This window comes from Cavia porcellus, unplaced genomic scaffold (assembly GCF_034190915.1).
Source record: "Cavia porcellus strain 051 isolate PalLab524CR breed Dunkin Hartley unplaced genomic scaffold, mCavPor4.1 scaffold_32, whole genome shotgun sequence".
In the NCBI taxonomy this organism is placed as follows: Eukaryota; Metazoa; Chordata; class Mammalia; order Rodentia; family Caviidae; genus Cavia; species Cavia porcellus.
The window spans coordinates 27,059,333-27,080,013 of NW_026947515.1; the positions used below are offsets into that span (position 1 = coordinate 27,059,333).

General features: G+C 49.7%; 1 protein-coding gene across 5 annotated transcripts; it reads left to right on the forward strand.

The window, feature by feature from the left end:
* Positions 1 to 42: 42 nt before the first annotated feature.
* Afmid (arylformamidase) lies at positions 43 to 20,107 on the forward strand. 5 transcript variants are annotated; one of them, XM_003464879.5, is made up of 11 exons: positions 44 to 200; positions 2,777 to 2,867; positions 16,264 to 16,368; positions 16,445 to 16,493; positions 17,325 to 17,410; positions 17,497 to 17,569; positions 17,658 to 17,755; positions 17,984 to 18,062; positions 18,145 to 18,286; positions 18,489 to 18,593; positions 19,470 to 20,107. In XM_003464879.5, the coding sequence occupies exons 1-11, from the start codon at positions 141 to 143 to the stop codon at positions 19,500 to 19,502; spliced, it is 921 nt and encodes a 306-aa protein (XP_003464927.1). In that variant the 5' UTR covers positions 44 to 140; the 3' UTR covers positions 19,503 to 20,107. The 5 variants fall into 5 exon arrangements, with proteins under 5 accessions (XP_063098110.1, XP_003464927.1, XP_013002549.1 ...); XM_013147095.3 differs by having other exon boundaries at positions 18,145 to 18,232; XM_063242038.1 differs by lacking the exon at positions 18,145 to 18,286.
* Positions 20,108 to 20,681: the final 574 nt, after the last annotated feature.

Genomic DNA, 20,681 nt, shown 5'->3' on the forward strand with positions numbered 1-20,681 from the left:
GCGGCTGCTGTGGGAAAGCGGGCGTGGCATCAACTGGCCCCGCCTCAGGAAGTGGGTGTGAACGGGAGGGCCCGGCGGGCCCTGCCCCGCCTCCGTGCGGAGAGTGAGCAGCGCAGTCCAGTCCTCAGCTGTGGACCGGCATGGAAGCCAGGCAGGCGGGTCCCGAGGCGCGGGCGCCTTGGCAGGAGATGTCTGCAGAGGTAGGTGGGCTGCAGGGAGGGCTGGGGCTGCGGAGCCTGGCTCCAGGGCCGCCCGGGATTCTGAGGAGGCGCTCCTGCAGGTGATCCTGGGCCAGGTCCCAAAGACTTGGGCACAAAATCTGGTTGACTTTTTTGCAACGGCACATTTTTTTGTTTTGTTTTGCTTTGCTTTGCTTTGCCCGATTTTTGAGAAGGGAGGAGACTAAGGAGACTGCTCAGCAGGAGACTGCTGTGAGGTCAGAACAGACATGAGAAGGAGCAGAGTACGGTGCCTGGCGCTGGCTGTAACACGCCTGGATTATAAATTGATGAATTTGGATACCTATGGATAGGTTTCCTACGCTTTAGGGTGAGGTGTTTCTGGTCTAAGGTACCACTGAGAATCCGATAAAAGGTACAGATACTGCCCAGGAAATCCCATTCCCTGTCCTCCTTCCTTGTTTCTCCTCTTCCTCCTTCTCCTCCTCCTTCTCCACCCCTCTCCACATACACCCTTGCCATCAGTATCGGCTGACTCTTAGACAGCCATTGTTGATATAAATAGTAGCATCCTCAGCTGGGCATGATGATGCAGGATTGTAATCCCAGCACTGAGGAAGCAGAGGCAGGAGGATCGCTGAGAGTTTGGGCACCCTGGACTACATAGGAAGACTCTTTTGATAAATAATGCCATTAGACTCAAGTCCACAAACTCATTCCACAGAAAAACTAATGCCCAAGACCAAGTGCTGGGAGGGGAGGACTTATTTTTGTGACCAAAGAATGGGAAGGCAGAACTCTGGTTTCTTCACTGCAAGCAGCATCTGTAACTTTCATCAGATTCTTAGTGCCTCCAGTCCGGGGTGTTACAGAGCCTGGCAGCAAGGAAGGAAGGAGAGAGGGGGTAGTAACAGGGGTGAATAGCCATGTCTTTTCTGGAGCACTTAGAGATCCTCCAGGACATCTGCTGCTGCCTCTTTTTGAGTCTTTCATGGTCTGGTGTTGCCAGTCATGGCCGCTGGCAGACGTCTTTAGCTTTGCAGGGAGAGGAAAGAGGTCCAGTTAACCCGGTGTTAGCGTCTAGACAAAACCTTTCTCAAGTGAACACCACGCTTACACATGAAACTGAGTAGATTCTGACCCAAAAGGGGGCAGGCAAAATATGAAGACAGATACTCAGCCTTGTAATCCCCTTCCAGTGGGCCTGTGGCACCTCTGTCTGCACAGCAGAGTCACTATCCCAAGCAGTCAGCAACCATTATCCTCCTAACCCACATGGCAGCAGCCTAGGAGGAGGCTGGTAACACCTTGCCCAGCCACATGGCTTCAGAAATGAGTAATCTTTAACTTAATGACGAATGAGGCTTTCCCCTCAGTAACAGGCAGGCCTTAAAGGTCCTTGTATGGCTGGGCAGGGTGGTTCACGTCTGTAATCCCAGCACTTGGGAGAATCGTTTTGAGTTCGAGACCAGCCTAGACTACAAAATGAGCTCAAGGCCAGCCTGAAATACATAGAGAGACCCTGTCTCAAAAAGACAAAACAAGACACACACAAAAAGATCCCTGTGTGAGGCTGGATCGTACCACACTGAGAGTCTCTAGGGAGAAGCCCATTCCACAGAAAAAGGCAACAGCCCCCAAGGGGACTCGCCTTGCCTCCTCTGATGGTGTCTCTCTTAACCTTGTAAGGGGCCGTGTGCCTGTTACACCCGTGAGAGAACAGAGCAGAGACAAGCAAACAGGCCAGGCTGAGGCTGCCAGGAAAGGATGAAGGTTGTATGGCCTTTGGGTCTGGCCTTTCTGTGAGGCCATTCTGTCTTCAAGTTCCCATGATGATGGTTTGAACTCTCTCCAAAATCTGTGTTGAGTCTAAACATTTTGATCACTCATCAAGAATCTCTGGCTGGGCGTGGTGTAATCCCAGCACTCAAGAGCTGAGACAGGTGGATCACTTGAAAGAAAGAGAAAAGAAAAGGAAAAAATGTGTATATTGACCTTGATTACTGAGTTTTTGGCAGTCTCCCTGGTCTCCCTGCCCCCGATAAATGTTAGAGCCCAGATCGGTGACTCATTAACCTGCTGGATGAATCTGCATTTTTTTTTATCTTTTTGAGACAGGATCTAACTATGCAGTGCAGGCTGACCTTGAACTCACTTTGTAGCCCAGGTTGGTCTTGAATTTGCAACAATCCGCCTGCCTCAGTTTCCCGAATGCTGGCATTACAGGCATGCACCACTACATCTGGCTGAGGGTGCATAAATTAAGCGGGTTCATGGATGGTCTCCGTGGTCTCAACTGGTGCAGGAGGGGAAACTGGACATCTTTCTGTCCCTTGGGGCTGGTGGCTGGTTAAAGGCTTGGCCATCGCCAGTGTGGCCCTAGACAGGGATCTGAGAGCATCTTGGTTTTCTGTCTGAACACATCTAGATGGGAGTGTGGGGGGCAGATGTCCACGCAGTTGTTAGAGGGACTTCTTGGAGAATCTGAGATACAGGAGAGGGTGCTTCTCTACACAGACAGGCGCACCAGGAATAGGCACGAGCGGGGTGCACTTGCGGAGAACCCAGGTCTCATTGAGCCTCTGTCTGTCTTGCAGGAGCTGGAGAAGCAGTATTCGCCCAGCAGATGGGTCATCCGAATGGAACCAGAGGAAGTCGTGAGGACCTTCTGGGAGAAGGGAATTGAGGGTACTGTGTGACCACCCCGGGTGGCCTGCAGCGTGTGGCAGTGGCTCGGGCTCGGGCTGCGGGTGGGGGGCATAGGGGCATTTCCCTAACACCCTAACAGGGCACTGGGCAAGCCTCCTCCATTCTGGCGGCAGGTGCTGGGACCTCTTGCTACAGGACAGGGCTGCAGGAGAGACCCACAACCTGCGGAGTGCACAGCCCCCTCTCCTGCCTGGTAAAGGGTCACGGACCCTGAAAGCCTCATGCCGTGATTAACATGGGAAAGGGAAAAGGAAGATTCTCTTACTCCATTGCTGGGAGGGAGATATTGTTGTTCATTGTAAAAAAGGAGTAAAAGCCAGGTGTGATAATGCATGCCTGTAATCCTAGTACTCTGGAAGGGTGAGGCAGGAGGATCAAAATTAATTTCCAGCCAAGCTACAATCCCACCACTCAGGAGGCTGAGACAGGAGGATTGTCAAGAGGGGCTCCATAGTGAGACCCTGTTTTAAAAAGGTCGGAGAATCCAGAAATGTAGCTCGAGACAAAGGCCCTAGGTTTAATCTCCAGTACAAAAAGAGAAAGCGAACAACTTTTTTTTTCTTTAAAGAAATCAGGGCTCACTGAATATGGTGGCTCACTCCTATAACCCCAGCACTCAGGAGGCTGAGGCAGGAGAATCATTTGCAAGTCCGAGACCAGCGTGGGCTACAAAGTGAGCCCAAAGCCAGCCTGAACTGCAAAGTGAGACCTGGTCTCAAAAAACAAAACAAAAACAAAAAGGAAGAAAAAAAAAAAGAAAAGAAATCAGGGCTTGCAAACTACCCTGTCTTTAGGTCCCTGTCTGTTGTTGCCCTGTACCCGTGGGATATTACTTCTCAGTGAAGCGTTTGTGCCGAGCAGAGGAGCCGCCCGAGGCAGAGGTAGAGGTCAGGAAGCCGCCGCCGGGGCCTGCTGGGCAGGAAAACCGGGTATGGACAGACTTGCTCTGTGTAGCTGACAGGCTAGACCTTTCAGGCGGGGCGGTTCCCTAAACTAAGGCAAGTCAGGCTTGTTGGGGTTTGCTCCACTCGCTCTGCCTGCCTCACTGCCCTGAGCTCCGTCCCCCTCTCTGGCCCTGGCCAAGGATGTGGGATGAAGCTGCTTCCTGACTTCAAGGTACTCGCTGTGCCGCACTTCGTGCCCGCTTTGTCTGTTGGTGCGGCATCCACGGCTTGAAGAAAATCCGCTCGCCAGTCTTGTCCGGAAAGGAAAGGAGCTGGCCCCACTGGGAAAGGGGGTCAGACCTCACCAGCCCCAAGGCACACAGCAACTCAGTGTAGACAGGAAAGGCTTGGGGCAGGGGTCTGCTTAGCAAACTTTGTCCCCTCTATCTTCTGAGGCTCCAGTATCTGATGGAGCTGGAGGCATAAGGAACCCATTTCACAGATGCCGAGTACGAGCCCATGACTGGACAGCAACTGGGTTGAGGCAGAACCATGCGTGGGCACAGTTGTAGTCTATCTCTGTTGTTAAAAATCTTTTTAAAAGAGATGAGTTTGTTTTGTTTTGTTTTGAGACAAGGTCTCCCTGTGTGGTTCAACCTGTCAAAGCCCAGGCTGACCTTGAATTTTCAGAGATCCTCCTGCCTCAGCCTCCTGAGTCCTGGGATTACAAGGATGTGTGACCAAACCCAGTAGTTTTGGGGCATTTTTTCTTTTTTAAGATGATTAATTTGTTATTTTCATATTATTTTGTTATAAAATTTTGTTTTATTTTTTCGTAAAATAGTGTCCATGGGGACCTGGGTTAATTAAATGAAAAGAAAAGCCATGTATGGTGGAATACATGTAATCCCAGCACAAGGGGAGGCTAAGGCAGGAAGATCCCAAGTTTGAGCTCAGCTTGGGAAACTTGGTGACTTAGTGAGACTCTTGAAATACAAAGAAAAAAAAGGGGGTTACCAAGCACGCGGTGCCATACAGAGCCCTAGGGTCAATTCCCAGTACCAGGTACACGCTCACACACAAATCAGGCGTAATGGCACAAACGTAACACCGAGAGAAGCTGAGGCAGGAAGACCACAGTTTCAAATGCTTCCTGAATGACTCAATGAGGCCCTGCCTAAAGTCAAAGGCCTGGGGATGTAGCTCAGTGGTAGAGCATCCCTGGGTTCTAGCCCCAGGACCACCATGAGTAAATAAATGAATAAATAAATAAAATATTGATTTTAATTGCTGAGTTGCTGGTAGACTCCTGATGCCCCAAAATTAAAAACACCACGAAATAAAAAAAAAAAAACCCACAAAATTAAAAAAAAACAAAAACACAAATTTAGCCAAGGATTTAACTCAGTGGCATAAGCGCCTGCTTGGCAAGCGCGTGGTCATGAGTTTGATCTCTGGCACCACCAAAAAAATGGGGGGCTTTAGGATTGCCACCTCAATTGTCTGCGGAGTTGGGCTGCCCAAGATCATGCAGCAGCAGCTGTGAGCCACCTCCCAGTGCAGATTTCTGGCCCTGGTTGGGGCGGACGGACAGACAGACGGATGGATAGACAGAGAGACAGGGGGCTGATGCGGGCTGAGTCCTCACCTGCAGTCTCAGCTCCTTTGGGTTCCCCAGGCCGCATCAGGGAGCCCTGCCAGGCTTCAGCTGTCCCCCTCCGAATTGAGCGAATGGGAGATGAAGCGGAGCGTAGAGCAGGCCGCGAGGCAGAAAGAACGAGAAACGAATCTGTGACGCTAGAGGAGAAAGGGAATGCTTTACTCGGTGCCTCAGTACTGAGGTTTCAGTCCCTCAAAACCACAGCAGACAGACAAGGCCTGGCACGCGTCTTGTCTGTTTGTGTTTGTTGGTTAATTGCTTGTTTTTTTGTTTGTTTTTTTTACTAGGGATCGAACTCACAACCTGAGCTTGCAAGACAGGCGTGTATGCCGCTGAGCTAAACCCCCGGCCCAATTGCTTGGTTTTTTGAGACAGAGTCTTGTTATATATATAGCCCAGGATGGCCTCAAACTGATGGTGATCCTCCTACCTCAGGCTCCCAAGTGCCGGAATTATAGGTGTGCTTTACCTTAGAATTGACCATTGAATTCAGGGAGCACTGAGCCACACCCCTAACCCTGTTTATTATTTTATTTTGATACAGGATCTCTTCTTAAATTGCCTGTGGAACCAGCTCTTTCTTCCTCTGAGGCAAGCTGTAATACCAGCACTTAGCAGGCTGAGGCAGGAGGATCTCCTTGAGTTTGAGGCCAGTCTGGACTACATAATGAGACCCTGTCTCAAAAAACAAAAACAAAAATTGTGTCACCACACTAGCTGAGCTAGTATTTATAAATGTTTAAGATGCACTGTACGTCTTCAGGTTTTCTCTTGTGAGCTTTTGGGGAGAGAGAAAAGAAAACTGTCACCCTTTCCGGTCCCCTGAGGTCAGGCTCTGTGAAGTGAGCTATGGTCAGGAGCTGTCCTTGTGCCCCTGCCCCACACCCACCCACCTTTCCTTGAGGTCATACTGCATGTGGAGCCTCACCCAAGCCTGCAGCCTGTCTTCCTTTCTGTCACGACCAGCTAGGGAGCACCCCAGGCTCACAGAGGTCTGTCTCACCTCCAGTGCAAGCATCCTTTTTCCAGGCACATGGCTAGTTTAACTTTTATTAATAGCAGTAAAGGAGTTGTACATAACAGTCGAATGTTTATTCAAAAATTTACCCTATGGATTTGCTGTCTGTTTTGTTTTTGAGTCACAATATAGGCTGGCCCAGGCTGGCCTTGAACTCCCTGTGATCCTCCTGCCTCAGCCTCCCAAGTGCTGGGATTACAGGCATGCACCACCACACAGTTCATGGCTCCATTCTTCAGGAAGGTTTAAGAGAAGGCTCTGACACCCGGGTGTGGTGGCACACACCTATAGCACCAGCGCTTGAGAGGCAGAGTACCTCCAGGAGTTGGAGACCAGCCTGGGCTACATCATAGTGAGTTCAAGTACGTAGTAAGACCCTGTGTCAAAAAATAAAAAATAAGGGACAGAGAAAGACTGAGTAGTGAGCCCGTGGTTCAGCCTCTCCCCCGTGCTTACCTCGCCCTAAAGAAGATAAAGACCCCACGCTGGGCACCGAACGTGGAACCGGCTCTCTCCTGCTCTGGGTTTCCATTCTGCAGTGACTTGACGGGGTACAGCAGTGGGTGGGAAGGCCAGAACGTGCGATTATTAGAAGGAAAGGCAGAGCCCTCCCTCAATGAGGGGGCAGGAGCAGGCAGAGAGGCCCCAGGGCAGTGCATACGCACCCTGGTGGGCGGCAAGGGAGGGACTGCAGGATGTGTGTGCAGGAACCCAGCTGGCTGCCTTGCCGCTGTTTCCCCAGATGCCAGTGGATTTTAGAGCCCTTGGTCTCTTGTGGCTCTGCGCTGATGCCCCTGAGTTAAATCCCTGGCTGTCTCTCATTTTCTTTCTTTCTTTCTTTTTTTTTTTTTTTTTTTTTTTTTTGTCTTTTTGAGACAGGGTCTCTCTAATGCAGTTCAGGATGGCCTTGAGCTCATCTTGTAGTGTAGACTGGTCTCGAACTTGCAAGGATCCTCCTGCCTCAGCCTCCGGAGTGCTGGAATTACATGCGTGAGCCACCACGCCCGGCTTGTTTCTCATTTTCTTGTTGTACCCAGGCTGGCCTCAAACTTGCAATTCTCCTGCCTCAGCTTCCTGAACATCTGTGATCACAGGTGTGTACCACTGTGCCAGGCTTAAATTTGCTTTACCATGGCCTTCCGTAAGAAGACTATATTTTATTTTATTTATCTTTTTAATTTTTTCTTTAATTGGTGGTGCTGGGGGTTGAGCCTATGGCCTTTCACTTGCTAAGCCACACCCCTGACCCCACAAAACACACTTTTTGTGTGTGTATTTTTGAGACAAGGTCTCACTATGCAGTTCAGGCTGGCCTTGAGCACACTTTGTAGTACAGGTTGGTCTCGAACTTGCAACCATCCTCCCGTCTCAGCCTCCCAGGTGCTGGGATTATAGGTGTGTGCCACCACACCCGGCTCCACTAAACACATTTTACAAATTGCAGTTTATATATATTTTGTCTGGGGGCAAAGTGATAATAAATGGTAAATGTTTTCTTCGAAATGGTTTAGGTTAGCAGAGTAGTCCAATTCTTGTGAAGAACACTTGTCTTCCAGGATTGTGGAGGGGGTTAATGTTTAATGAAGACAAATTCCTGTCAGGGGAGGTGACAGTTCTGGCAATGGCTGGTGGAGATGGTTGCACAATAACGTGAACGTGTGTACCCTGTTAAAATATTTTTACATCATGCTTTACTTATTATTATGGTTTTGGAGTCAGGAGCTTGCTCTGTGTTCTGTGCTGGCCTGGAACTCACTATTGTAGTTCAGGCTGGCCTTGAACTTATACAGATACTCCTGATTCAGCCTCAGGAATACTGGGCTCACATCATATTTTACTGCACAGCTCAGTGTTAAAAGTGTGCACAAAACACTTCTTGGTGTAGCTGCCACGCTTTTCCATGGTGTAGCGCCTTGGTTGTCTAGCGTCCCATTAAATTACTTCTCAGGGCCCCTGTGTGCAAAGCTTGGCAAGTCTAGGCCACCACAATGCTGTGACTCAGGCCGTGCCAAGGGCCATTCTTCCCAGGGGGCACCGTGTACACTGCCTTCGGGCCTGCCCCATTAGGATACCACATGGCCTAAGTCTGCCTGCTTCCGTGGCAGCTGTCACGTCCACCTCAAGCAGGACCAATCACCGGAGAGAGTGAGTGGGTGGAGCTCCGTGATTGACAGCTTTTTGTTTTGCTTGGCCATGCTTGGCCAAGTAGAATTTTTTCCGCTGCCTTAGAAAAATGAAAGGAAGAAAATACAAGCCTTTGCCTTTTTAAAAAAACTGATAAAATGCACATAACTCAGAATTTACTATTTTAGCCATTTTAAAGCGTACAATCCAGCAGGGTTTGAACACTCACATGTTATGGACAGTAGTTATTACGGAATTCCAGAACATTCTCATCTTAACTGAGCACCACTCCCTGTGCCCCTCCCTGAGGCCCTGCCACTGCCAACTGCTTTCTGCCACCACAAATTTACCTGTTTTAGATGTTTCATGTAACTAGAGTCACACACCGTCAGGTGAAATGGGACACACTTGTAATCCCAGCATGCAGGAGGCTGAGGCAGGAGCACTGCCAAGAATTGAGGCCAGCCTGGGCAAAGAATCCAGAAACAGAAACACCATACGCTGTGTGGACTTTGGTGTCTGACTTCTTTCACTCACCATGTTTTCAAGGTGCATTCAGAGGCGCCCCTGTGGGATCCTAGCTTGCCCTCAGGTCGGGCACCCCCTGGCAGAGCTGAACCCTCTGAGAGTGTCAGCCTTCAGTCGGGACCAGGGCCATTTCCTTCCTGCCTGTTGGATTCTCTGTAAACGCAACTCCTGGCCCAAGAGCCCGGGATTAGGCTGCCTCGAGGCTGTGTGTCTCTTGCCAGTTAGAAAAACACCTGACACCCTGTCCAGGAGGGGCTGGCAAACACTTCACTCCATAGGACTCTCCAACCCCAAACACTTCCCACAGCTGTGGCTCCCTGGGTGGTGGGGAATAGAAGTCCACGTTGTGCTTCATAACGAGCTTTATTCCAGGTCGTCCTGTTGGAGCCCTCCTGTGGTCCAGCCTGGACAGCTGGCAGTGTGCATACTTTCGGGGCGCTGTGGGTGCCTTATTCTTTGTCTCTGTGCCACAGCTGATCTTGCTCCTGCTGCCCGCCAGCCCGAGGAGATTTCTATCTCTCAGAGCCAGTGGGGTTTTCAGTGTCTGAGGAGGGAGACGTGGATGTGTCAGTGAATGCCTGTAGTGGCTGGGACTGCACTGCCCTGCAGTTTAGAGCAGGAAGGGCCTGCTTTCCCCCTTAGTTTTATTATTATTGTTCTGTTTTGGGGTATTTTTTTGAGACAAGGTCTTGTTGTGTAGTCCAGGCTGGCCACAAATTCACAATGATCCTCCTGCCCAGCCATGCTGGGATTACAGGATCATCCTCCACTCCCAACTTCCTTAGTTCTGGCACCACCCAGTCTAGGCCATTTGCTAGACTTCAGAGTTTCAAAACTAAGCAATAAGAGCTGGGCGTGGTGGCTCACGCCTGTAATCCCAGAACTCAGAAGGCTGAGGTGGGAGGATAGATGCGAGTTCAAAACCATCCTGGGCTACAAAGTGAGCTCAAGGCCAGCCTGAACTGCATAGAGAGACCATGTCTCAAAAAAGACAAAAAAACCCAAAAAACAAAAATAAGCAACAGGTGTTGGTGAGATCCTCCCACAACCACATTCGTAAGCAGGTCCTGTACCCCAGAAGGGGCACCAAGTGTTAAACCCACATCTCTTGGGTAAGTGTTGAGTCTGTAGCTCCCAAAGAGGGTTACTGGGTGAAGACCTGGCCATCGGCCCAGGCGTTTGGGTACCTTTTGCTGAACTGGGCTGTCCTGTCCGACAGGAGGGTAGCCGATGCCAAGTTCCCCTGATGTACACCAGGCCCCCGCTATGGCCTGTGGGGGTCATAGATCTGTCAGCAAGCTGTTGGTGGGTTCCCCCTGGGCTGTCCCCGGCCTCTCCTTCAGGCCTGGGCAGTTCCTTGTGCACCCTGGGTGTGTTTGTATGTGTGTGTGTTGTGTGTGTATGTGTTTGGGTCCAAGTTTCTTTTCCTCCCTTTTTTTTTTTTTTCCTGTGGCACTGGAGATGGTACCCAAGGACCGTGTGCATGCTGGATTTGGGGCCCATTCTAAAGCCTGTCTTTACCAGTTATATCTGCCATGACCCTGTTTCTTTTTTTTTTTTTGTCTTTTTCATTTTTATCGGTACCGGGGATCGAACTCACGACCACCTGCTTGCAAGGCAGGTGCTTATGCCGCTGAGCTAAATCCCCAGCCCCTAAGCTAAATCCCCAGCCCCGACCCTGTTTCTATGAAAGGTCATGTTGTGAGGCCCTGGGGGGTGGGCATATGAATGGGAGACGCACACATGCATACACGTCAGGCCATAACTGAAGTTATTTGTGTTTTGTTTTGTTTGAGACAGGGTCCCAAACAAAACAAAGCAGGTCTGGGGTACAGGACCTGCTTAAAAATCTGGTTGTGGTCCCACTATTGCCGTTGAGGCTGTCCTTGAACTCACTGCAATCCTCCTGCCTCAGCCTCCTGAGTGCTGGGATCAACGTCCAGCGCCACCACGCCTGGCACTTCAGCCCGTAACTAGTAACAGTATAGCAAGCACACAGCTCTCTAGGTTTTTCAAGTTCCCCTCTTGTGATCAGTGTGATTCTGTTCCCCAGCTCCAGGCTAAAGGGAGCCCCAAGAGGTGACATTGAAAGATTCCTTGGTTGGTCCAGGCCTTCACTCCTAGCTACTTTGAAGGGGGAGGGGAGAGGATCTCAAGTTTGAGGCCAGTTTGAGCAATGTAGCCTCCTCTGAATAAAAAAATAAATTTTTCTTTTAAGAAAGGGCCAGTGATGTAGCTCAGCACCATTCACTGGATGGAGGGAAGGAAGGAAGGAAGGTTGGCTGGTTACACAGATCATGTGACATGGTGTTTTTGTACCTTTTCGGGTCCTTGTGGTGTATCTGGGGTCTTCAGGTCATGGGTTCCCCTGTTTTCTTTTCTGAAAGCTTTGCCATCTGGTCTGTGGTCTCTGGAGTTGGCCTGCGTGTGTGATGGGAGGTGGAGGTCAGGAAACTTCTGCTTGGTATCTCAATCCAGAGCTGCTTCTCAGCCCCTCACTCACGCTGCGTGTCCAGTTTTCCTTGGGGCCTTTACTGTTTGTCAGGCCGTGGGCGTTACTGAAGTGGGTAAAACCAGCCCTTGTCTTCCTAGAGCCTGTGTCCCGGTGAGTGATGGCGGGTGACTGGCTAACCAGGAGGAAAGATACCAGGAAAGCAGACGCTGAGGTGAAGAATGGGGTGGGGGAGCGGGTATGCAGCTTGTGTGTGTCCCTTCTCTGAAAGGCTGGCAGCAGTGTGGAGTGTGTCACACGCACCCTGGAGTGAATTTTAAACAGCAGGGCGCCTGCCTTTGGATGGCAACTCACTGCAGGAGGTCGGGAAGGGACGGGGTCCCCGCCCCCAGTCCCTGTGGCATCCTGTCAGTGCTCCGGAAGTGTCAGATTTTGGAGCGTTTTGGGTTTCAGATTTTAAAATTAGGACCCCTCAGGGCTGGGGATTTAGCTCAGTGGCATAAGTACCTCCCTTGCAAGTGTGTGGTCTCAAGTTCGATCCCTGGTACCAATAAAAATGAAAAAGACAAAAAAAAAAATTAGGAACCTTCAACCTGGACTGTAAGGTACCTAATCAGTCTTCTGTCAAGGGCACTTGGGCTGTGTCCAGTCTTTTCTGTTTGTTTTGTTCCTGCAGTTCTGGGAATTGAAGTCAGGGCCTTTGTTCCGAGCTACATATCCAGCCCTTTATTTATTTTGAGACAAGGTCTTGCTAAACTGCCCAGGTTGGACTTGACCTTGTGCTCCTCCTGCCTCAGACTCCAGAATGCTGGAATTACAGTCTTCTTCTCCTTCTTTCTTCTTCTTCTTCTTCTGTCTTTTGAGCAGGGTCTCGCTATGCAGTTTGAACTGGCCTCGAAGTCACTTTGTAGCCCAGGATGGTATCAAACTGGCACGATCCTCCTGCCTCAGCCTCCTGAGTGCTGGAATTACAGGCATGCACCACCATGCCTGGATTTTTTTGTATTTTTTGAGACAAGAGTCTCACTATGTAGTTCCGGCTGCCCTTAATCTCACACACGTTGTAGCACAGGCTGATCTTTTTTTTTTTTTTAATTTTATTTAAGGAGAAAAAAAAGCAGAGAAAGGGTACAAGTTATACAGATTTACAGAAAAAAATAAACAGTAGGAAATCACTAGTTAATGGATTACATATTGTCATCTTAGAAATAATTGTTCAAGTCACAAAATTAAAGCTTGTAAAGTGGACATTCCAACAGTGAGACTGCAAACAGTTCTGTTCAATGATCCAACAAAACTCAGTAATATCATTATCTATCTTATACACTTAAACATACATGCAGTTATATTGTTTAGAGCACTTTCTTTTCCTCTCTTTTGTACAATGACAATTACACATTTTGGGTTTTGTTGCTCCCACAGTTCTTATTACTTTTTTGGAAGGGAGTAGAACCAAATGTGACATAACAGAACAGAGTCAATCAAATCAAAAGGGTGGACACAATAGATAATGTAAAAGCATAATACAAGGTGATCAACAATGGTTACCATAATGCCTCCCGCCATCTCTAACAGAATTGCCTATATCATCAGTTATAATAAAATTGAACAAAACAGTAAAGAACAAAACCGACAAAACCAAAACATTGGAGACATTATAGGTCTTCAAAAGTAGATAATAGTCAACGAGAATGGGCGTTATAATGAATCTCACTATCTTCACAGCTGTTGCTTAAACTTTCGAACCTGGTACTATCAAGCAAAACAGAATAGAGGGACATCAGTCAAAACAAGATGGTGAGAGTAATACAGGGCTTTAAATCAAGATAATGGAAAGTCAAAGTGGGTTACTATAATATATCCTGCTATTTTTTATTTATTTTTCCCTTAATTAAAAGGATAAAAATAAAAAAGTAAATAATGAAGTGGAGATTGAGATAAAAGAGGGCATAACAGCAAAACAGCGCAGATGGAAACATAACCATTTAAGCAGAATAGTGTTTCACCACCAGATAATCCTGACATAAAAGTAGTTACCATATTGTCTCTTTCCTTGAAATCTTTGAGTATAACTTCGTATACTGTAGCATCAAATATATCAAAACAATGTAAAACCATTTAAGAGAATGACAGCATTACAGGGTATTTAGAATCAACCAACAGAAAACGAACAATGGTTTCTGTATAATCTCCTTGTCTTTAAAAGTTTTTGCTTATACTATCATACATAATAAAATCCAATAAAATACAACCTGTTTAGACCAATGGAGACAGAAGAACAAAAGCTTGATGAGACTTCAAAACAAGATGATACTAAATCAGTATTACTTATTAAGACGTCATTTTCTCCAAAATAGCTGTTCCTATCATTCAATCTTCTCTGCCTCATTTTTGTTGAGTTTTTTTTTCTGTCGTTAGTTGTCAGTTTGTCTTCTTCATTTTGTTCTCTGCTCTATTCATTGTAGCCTCTCTACCACTGTTTCTGGATTCTTTGTATTTTTGTTTTTTTAGAATATCTTGTAGTATTCTCTGTAGAGTTGAATTGGTGGTTGCATATTCCCCTAGTTCCTCTTTATCCTGGAAGCACCTTGTTTTTCCATCAATTTCCAGGGATAGTTGTGCAGGATATATCAATCTTGGCTGGAGATTATTATCTTTCAAAGCTTGAATTATTTCCCCCCACGCTCTTCGTGATTTGATGGTTTGTGCAGAGAAATCTGTTGTAATTCTGATGGGTGTTCCCTTGTAAGTGATCTGTTTCTTGTCTCTGACTGCTTTTAATATTCTGTTCTTGTATTGAATTTCTGTAATTTTAATTATTATATGCCTGGGTGTTGCTCTGTTTGGGTTGTAGGTGGCTGGGGTCCTGTATGCTTCATACAACTGAGTATCTTTACCTTTTGCTAAATTAGGAAAATTCTCCTGGATTATTTCTGTGAGTAGCTTTTGTAGTTCATTTGTTTGTGTCCCTACTTCTTCTTTTATGTTCTTAATTCTTAAGTTATGGATCCTTTTATCATCTTCTAGTCTTTGTATTATTGCTGTTTGTTTCTTTGTTACTTTTAAGAAGTTTTTCATTTCATTCTCCCATATTACTAATCTGCCCTCCAGTTCAAATAGTCTGTCCTTAGTTTCTTTCAAGCTGTTATGCCAGTTTTCGATAGGGTTTTTAGTTTCCTGGTAGTCTCTTTGAACCTGCTTCACGTATTCTATGCTTTCTCTATTTTCTCCATCAAACAATTCTCCCCTCTTTTTCTGTCCTTCCATTCCACCATCTGTTTTTTCTTGGGTGGTGCTTAGCATTTCTCTAACTATTCTGTTTATTTCTAGCTTCAGGTCATTAATAACTTCATTCCTGAACTGATCTATGAGGCTCTCTAGATGGCGCTTTATGTCTATTGGCACGGTGTCCGCTATTGCCTGTTTCCAGCCTTTCTTGTTGTTGCTCCCTCTTCCCATATTCTTTGTTCCTTATATATGCAAGCATATATAGGAGGCACAGCTTCCTTCCCTGTCGGCCACAGTCTGATTGAATTGCGCCAGCTAGGTGTTCCCGCCCACTGCAGCACACCAGGAAGTTGCAGATCAGGCAGCCTATGCGGGGCCCGCCCCTCCAGGTCACCCTCAGGCTCTGGGATCTGGGTTGTGCTAGCCCAGTGGGTCTCAGCCAGCAGTGTCACGTAGGCTAGGCACTTCTCACCAATCCCACTTGAGAGGGGCGTACGTGGCTGAAGTCGCCGCAGCACCCTGCTCCCACAAGCCTGCCCAGTCCCAGAATGTCCTCTATTGGAGTCTCCCAAACCGTGGGAAGAGTGTCAGTTTCTCTCACTCACCTCACTGCAACTCCATTCGCCGATTGCCGTTCTCAGAGCAAGTCTCTCTCCCTGTGGAGCTGATGTAGAGGCAGCCACCACGTGGCGGGAAACCCAAATCATGGCTTCCAATGGCGCAGGCTCCAGCTTCCACACTGAGGCTTTTCTGTTCCTGTTATAGCACCAGGATTACACTCCAAGTTGGTTTCTCTCAGCCCAGTTCGTTCTTGGGTCAGCAGGGCATATCTCCACCTGCTCACGACTCCTTACTCCGCACCATTCCTGAATTCCAAGCTGGTTCTTTCAGAGAGCCTCCATAGCTGCTGCTATCTGTCCGCCATGTTCTCCCGGAAGTCTCCGCTGATCTTGAACTCACAGGGATCCTTCCTGTCTCAGCTTCCTGAGTCAAAGTTGGGATTACAGACATGTGCTACCACAACTGGCTTTTTTTTTTTCCTGAGGCAGGATCTTGCTATGTAGTTCAGGCTGGCCTTGACCTTACTATATAGCCTAGGCTGGTCTCAAACTCACAGCAGTCCTCCTGCCTCAGCCTCCCGAGTGCTGGGTTACAGACAGGCACCACCACACCAATGCTCATTACAATGTATTTCAAGTGAGTAGAGGCCTTGTTTCCCTAAAAGATTATTTGCTTCCTAGGGTATACAGCAGATGGAGCGCATATGCTCAGCACACAGTGAAATGCAGTGAAAGGGGTGCCCGTGCAACCACAGCTTCCTGTTGAGTCTGGAGGGGCCTCTTCCATAGAAGGGGCTCAGGGTGCGAGCTGACGCATTACCCCCAGCACACCTGCAGCACAAAGCTTTCTCCCTGAGCTGGCAGAGACCTTGCCACCACCTGGCCCCACACTGACAGTGACTTGCCCCTTTCCTGAGGCAGCCACCAAGAACGCCCGGGCCAGCAGAAGGTGCCAACTGCACGTCCCCTATGGAGACGGCCAAGGGGACAGAATGGACATCTACTTCCCTGATACGGAGTCGGAAGGTGAGCCCAGGTGCCCGGTAGCCTGCAGCAGCAGCGCAGCCCAGAGCCTGCTCACGCGGGGCTGTTTGTCTTCCAGCCCTGCCCTTCTTCCTGTTTTTCCACGGCGGGTACTGGCAGAGTGGAAGGTAAGCGGGCGGTTTGGATGAATGGTACACCCGGAAGACTCCTCTCCCTGGCGTACGAGCATCCTGGGGCTGCTGCGACAGGCTACCGTGAGCTGTGGCTTCTAGCAGCAGCCTAGGGTTTGCTCTCACTTCCGGAGCCCAGAAGTCAGAAATGGGGAGTCCAGGCGCCGAGCTCTCCAGAGAGTGTCAGGGACAGTCCTTCCTCCTCTCCCGTGTCCGGTGCACCCCGATGGCTGTTGACCATGCCGTTGTCACCCATTCTCTGCCTCTGTCTTCTTGTGGTCAGTTGTGGTGCATCTGTCCCAACTCTCCCTCTCCTTTGTCTTTGCCAGTCACTTCTTGGGTTTGGGACCCCACCTAATCCAGGGTGACCTATCTCAAGACCCAATTTCCAGATAAGGACACACTCACAATCGGTGTCTTGGGGGAGCACAATTCAACCTGCAACCCCAGGGAGATGTGGGCTGGGTTTGCCTTTTATTAAGGGAAGACCAAAGTGACCCCCTGGTCCAGTTTGCTTGGGACCAGAACCTGGAGTTTTGGTGATTAAAACTATGGGAAGGGAAGGGCCCAGACCACTGGGTCCTTGGTCATTTTAAATTTAAGAAGAGAGCATCTCCATGCAAAGTCCTCCCTGCTTCCTGTCTACAGTTCTCAAGACAGCTTGCTAGAGGGAACAAAGGGATGACACACAGGGATGAAGTCTCAGAGGTTAAAGTCCCAGGTTCTCAAGGGCTGTGCAAACAGAGCGTGGGACTCAAGCCACGAGACATGTACGGGAGCAGTGTCACAGCAGAGTTGCCTCCAGGTGTCGCCTCTGTCTTTCTGCAGCAAAAGCCAGTCAGCCTTCATGGTTAACCCGCTGACCGCACAGGGAGTGGCTGTGGCCATAGTGGATTATGATGTAGCCCCTAAAGGTGACAAGGGTAGTCCCCGAAGGCTCAAGGGCTTAGTGGGGAGAGAGTCCCTCTGGGTGCTGACCTGGTGTGTGCTGTCTGTGTAGGGACCCTGGACCAGATGGTAGACCAGGTGGCCCGCAGTGTGGTGTTTGTCCAGAAGCGGTATCCACGCAACCAGTGAGTGTCACTGCTGGCCTTGGTGGACCGCCTGGGCGGGAGGACTGTGGGGAAAGTACAAAGCCGGCTCTGTGTCTGCCCCACACAGGGGGATCTATCTGTGTGGACACTCTGCTGGGGCCCACCTGGCCAGCATGATGCTCCTGGCCAGCTGGACTGAGCACGGAGTGGTGCCCAACCTCAGAGGTAACACGGGGATGGTGCCCGGCTGGCAGGCTCGGCCCTCCACACTGGCTGGCAGCTTTGGGTCAGCAGCCAGAAATCCTCAGTGGCTTCACCTGGAGGCCGGCTCAGACCTGCAAGCAGGGTGTCACAGGCTTTCTTTCTTGCTCCCAACCTGGGCAGGGTCCCCTGGCGTGGAGCGTGTGCTCCTCCCCTCTCGCTCCATCTGACCCCACGCTCCTGACCTCACAGGCCTTTTCCTGGTGAGCGGGCTGTATGATTTGGAGCCCATCGTGTCCACCTCGAACAACACCCTTCTCCTCCTGACCCTGTGAGTTCCTGCCCTGCCCGCCTCTCCTCCCAGCCCTGGGCTTGGCGCCTCTCCATCCTGACCCCTGTCCCGCCGGCCCCAGGGAGGATGCGCTAAGGAACAGCCCACAGCGGCGGCTGGACGTGGCCCCGGCACAGCATGTGGCTCCAGCCTGTCCTGTCCTGGTGATGGTGGGTGAACACGAGTCCCCAGAATTCCACCGACAGTCCCAGGAGTTTTGCCAGGTACTTCCAGCACCTGGCCTGGGCCTGGCGGTCAAGGGTCACGCAGTCTCCTATTTAGCACAAATGAACCCAAGATCATCTGTCATTTATTCAACAAAGGCAGGATGAGTATCCTGCCGTGTGAGCGAGAGCCAGGCAGGGGCTCGAGTCTGCCTCCCGCCCTGCGCCCAAGGCCTCTCCTGCCCGGCTCTCTCCCACCCAGACCCTGTGCCACAGAGGATGGGAGGCCACATTTGAAAAGCTGCCCGGTATGGATCACTTCAGTATCATTGAGGATCTGACCAAGAGGGACTGTGTGGCCACCCAGGTAGGCTCCGGCCCTGCAAGTGGTCTGGGTCCTGTCCTTGCCCCTCACTTCCAGGAGGGGGAGGCTCAGGGTAGGGGAGCCACCTCACCTGCACCCCCATCTCTTCCTCTGAGGCTGCCGGGCTCCCGGGGGTGGGGGATCATTTTAGGGCTTGGCAGGGTAGAAGGAGGGGGTTTGGGCTTTTAAAGGCAACAGCCAAACCCAGGCTGGGCACAGTGGCACATGCCTGTATTCTCAGCACTTGGGTTTTCTCTTTTTCTTTCTTTCCTTTGTTCTTTCTTTTGTCCTTTTGTCTTTCTCTCTCTCTCTCTCTCTCTCTCTCTCTCTCTCTCTCTCTCTCTCTCTTTCTTTCTTTTGAGATGGAGTCTCAAAACAGGCTGGCCCTGAACTCACTGTATAGCCCAGGCCAGCCTGGGACTTGCAGGTGATCTTCCTGCCTCAGCCTCCCTGGTGCTGGGATCACAGGCATGCATTCATCCCAGAGCTTGGAAGTTGATGAAAAAAATTGTCTCATGTCCTAAGGGGAAAAAAAAGAAAGCCAACTACATAAAAGAAGGAAGAGATGAATTTGGCAACATAAATGCTTATTTTTAAATTTTTAAAACATTTTTTTGTCTTTTTGAGACAGGGTCTCACTATGCAGTTCAGACTGGCCTTGAGCTTACTCTGTAGCCCAAGCTGGTCTCAAATTTGAAACAATCGTCCTACCTCAGCCTCCCGAGTGCTGGGATTACAGGCCTGGTGCCATCACGCCCAGCTATAAATCTTTATTTTTTAACTGCAGAAGGGCTGTCCAGAGAGACTGGCCTGTGCCTTGGGCAGCTCCTACGGGCGCCGCTGCAGCCCAGGCTTCTGTGTCTTCCTTTCTCACTGCAGATCATAGTGAAAACCATCTTCCCGAGGCTGTAACGATGCTGGGCTCTGGCCCAGAGCACCCGCCCTGAGATCCGTCAGAGCTGGGGTGATGGCCCTGGGCGTGAGCCGGTCTTCTCACTGCTGTGCGCACTGCTCAGAATCCACCTGGCCTGGAGGAGCTCCTGGGAAGGGCCGTGCTGTGAGACGCCATCTGGCCCCTCTGCCTGCTGACAGGTGGACAGAACAGTCACCTCCAGCTTGCTGCTTTCCTGTGACACTTTCTCAGCCTGCTCGGTCTCATCCCTAGGGCTGCCACCCCCAGCACAGAGAGAGAACCCTGGAGGTGGTAGGAGGAGCCATCACGCACCCATGCCCAGAACCATGGCAGGAACTGTCATCTCTGTGACTCAGTTTCCCCCAGACCTGTGACCTCCTGATGGGCCCCAGCCAGTGATGCATGTTTCAGAAACGGCTGATGTAGATGTTATGGCTTAACTCTAAAATGTACACCTAAAGCCTAGTATGTTTTAAAGATAATTTAGGTGCTGGGGATTTAGCTTCGTGGCATAAGCGCCTGCCAGACAAGTGGGAGGTCATAAATTCGATTCCTGGTACCAAAAATAAAATGAAGAAATAAAGATAATTTGGATTCATCCCCAGTGATGATTTCAGTGGCTCCATGTGCTGTTAGGAGTGTGGCCTGGGGCAGGTAGGTCATTGGGGACGTGACCTAGAAGGGTGTGCTCTTTCTTTGTTCTGTTTTTGAGGCGGGGTCCTGCTGTGCCTTGACTTGGTAGCAGTGCTGACTCAGCCTCTTTATCAACAGTGGTGTTCACTCTCCTGTTGACAGAGCCCCGGCTGAGAGTGGCTATACATTTTTAGATGGGTGAAGAAAACTAAAAGGCGAATACAGATTCATGAGATATAAAAACTCTAAAGCATGCAGGGTATGTTGCTGTGCATCTGCAGTCCCAACTACTCGGGAAGCTGAGGCAGGAGAGTCTCTGAAGACACAGCTTAGCGGTAGAGCTTGTGCTTGGCCTGGCATGCACAGATCCTTGGTTTCATCACCGGCACCACAAACAAAACAAAAATCCAGTGCCAGCAGTTGTGCTGGGATGCAGCCCAGCTCCTCCAGGCACTGGCTGTGGCATCTTCTGAGCTACATAGCAGAGGCAGGAGCGTGTCCTGTCTGGCTCCATGTGGCTCTCTGACTTCTCTGTAAAATCTTCT

What these genes read in the sequence shown, in the direction of transcription:
- Afmid (XM_003464879.5), top strand. Translation starts at nt 141, where the DNA reads ATGGAAGCCAGGCAGGCGGGTCCCGAGGCGCGGGCGCCTTGGCAGGAG. An exon ending in TTATGATGTAGCCCCTAAAG is followed by an intron (nt 17,411 to 17,496) that starts GTGACAAGGGTA and finishes CTGTCTGTGTAG; the next exon opens with GGACCCTGGACCAGATGGTA. An exon ending in GGGACTGTGTGGCCACCCAG is followed by an intron (nt 18,594 to 19,469) that starts GTAGGCTCCGGC and finishes TTCTCACTGCAG; the next exon opens with ATCATAGTGAAAACCATCTT.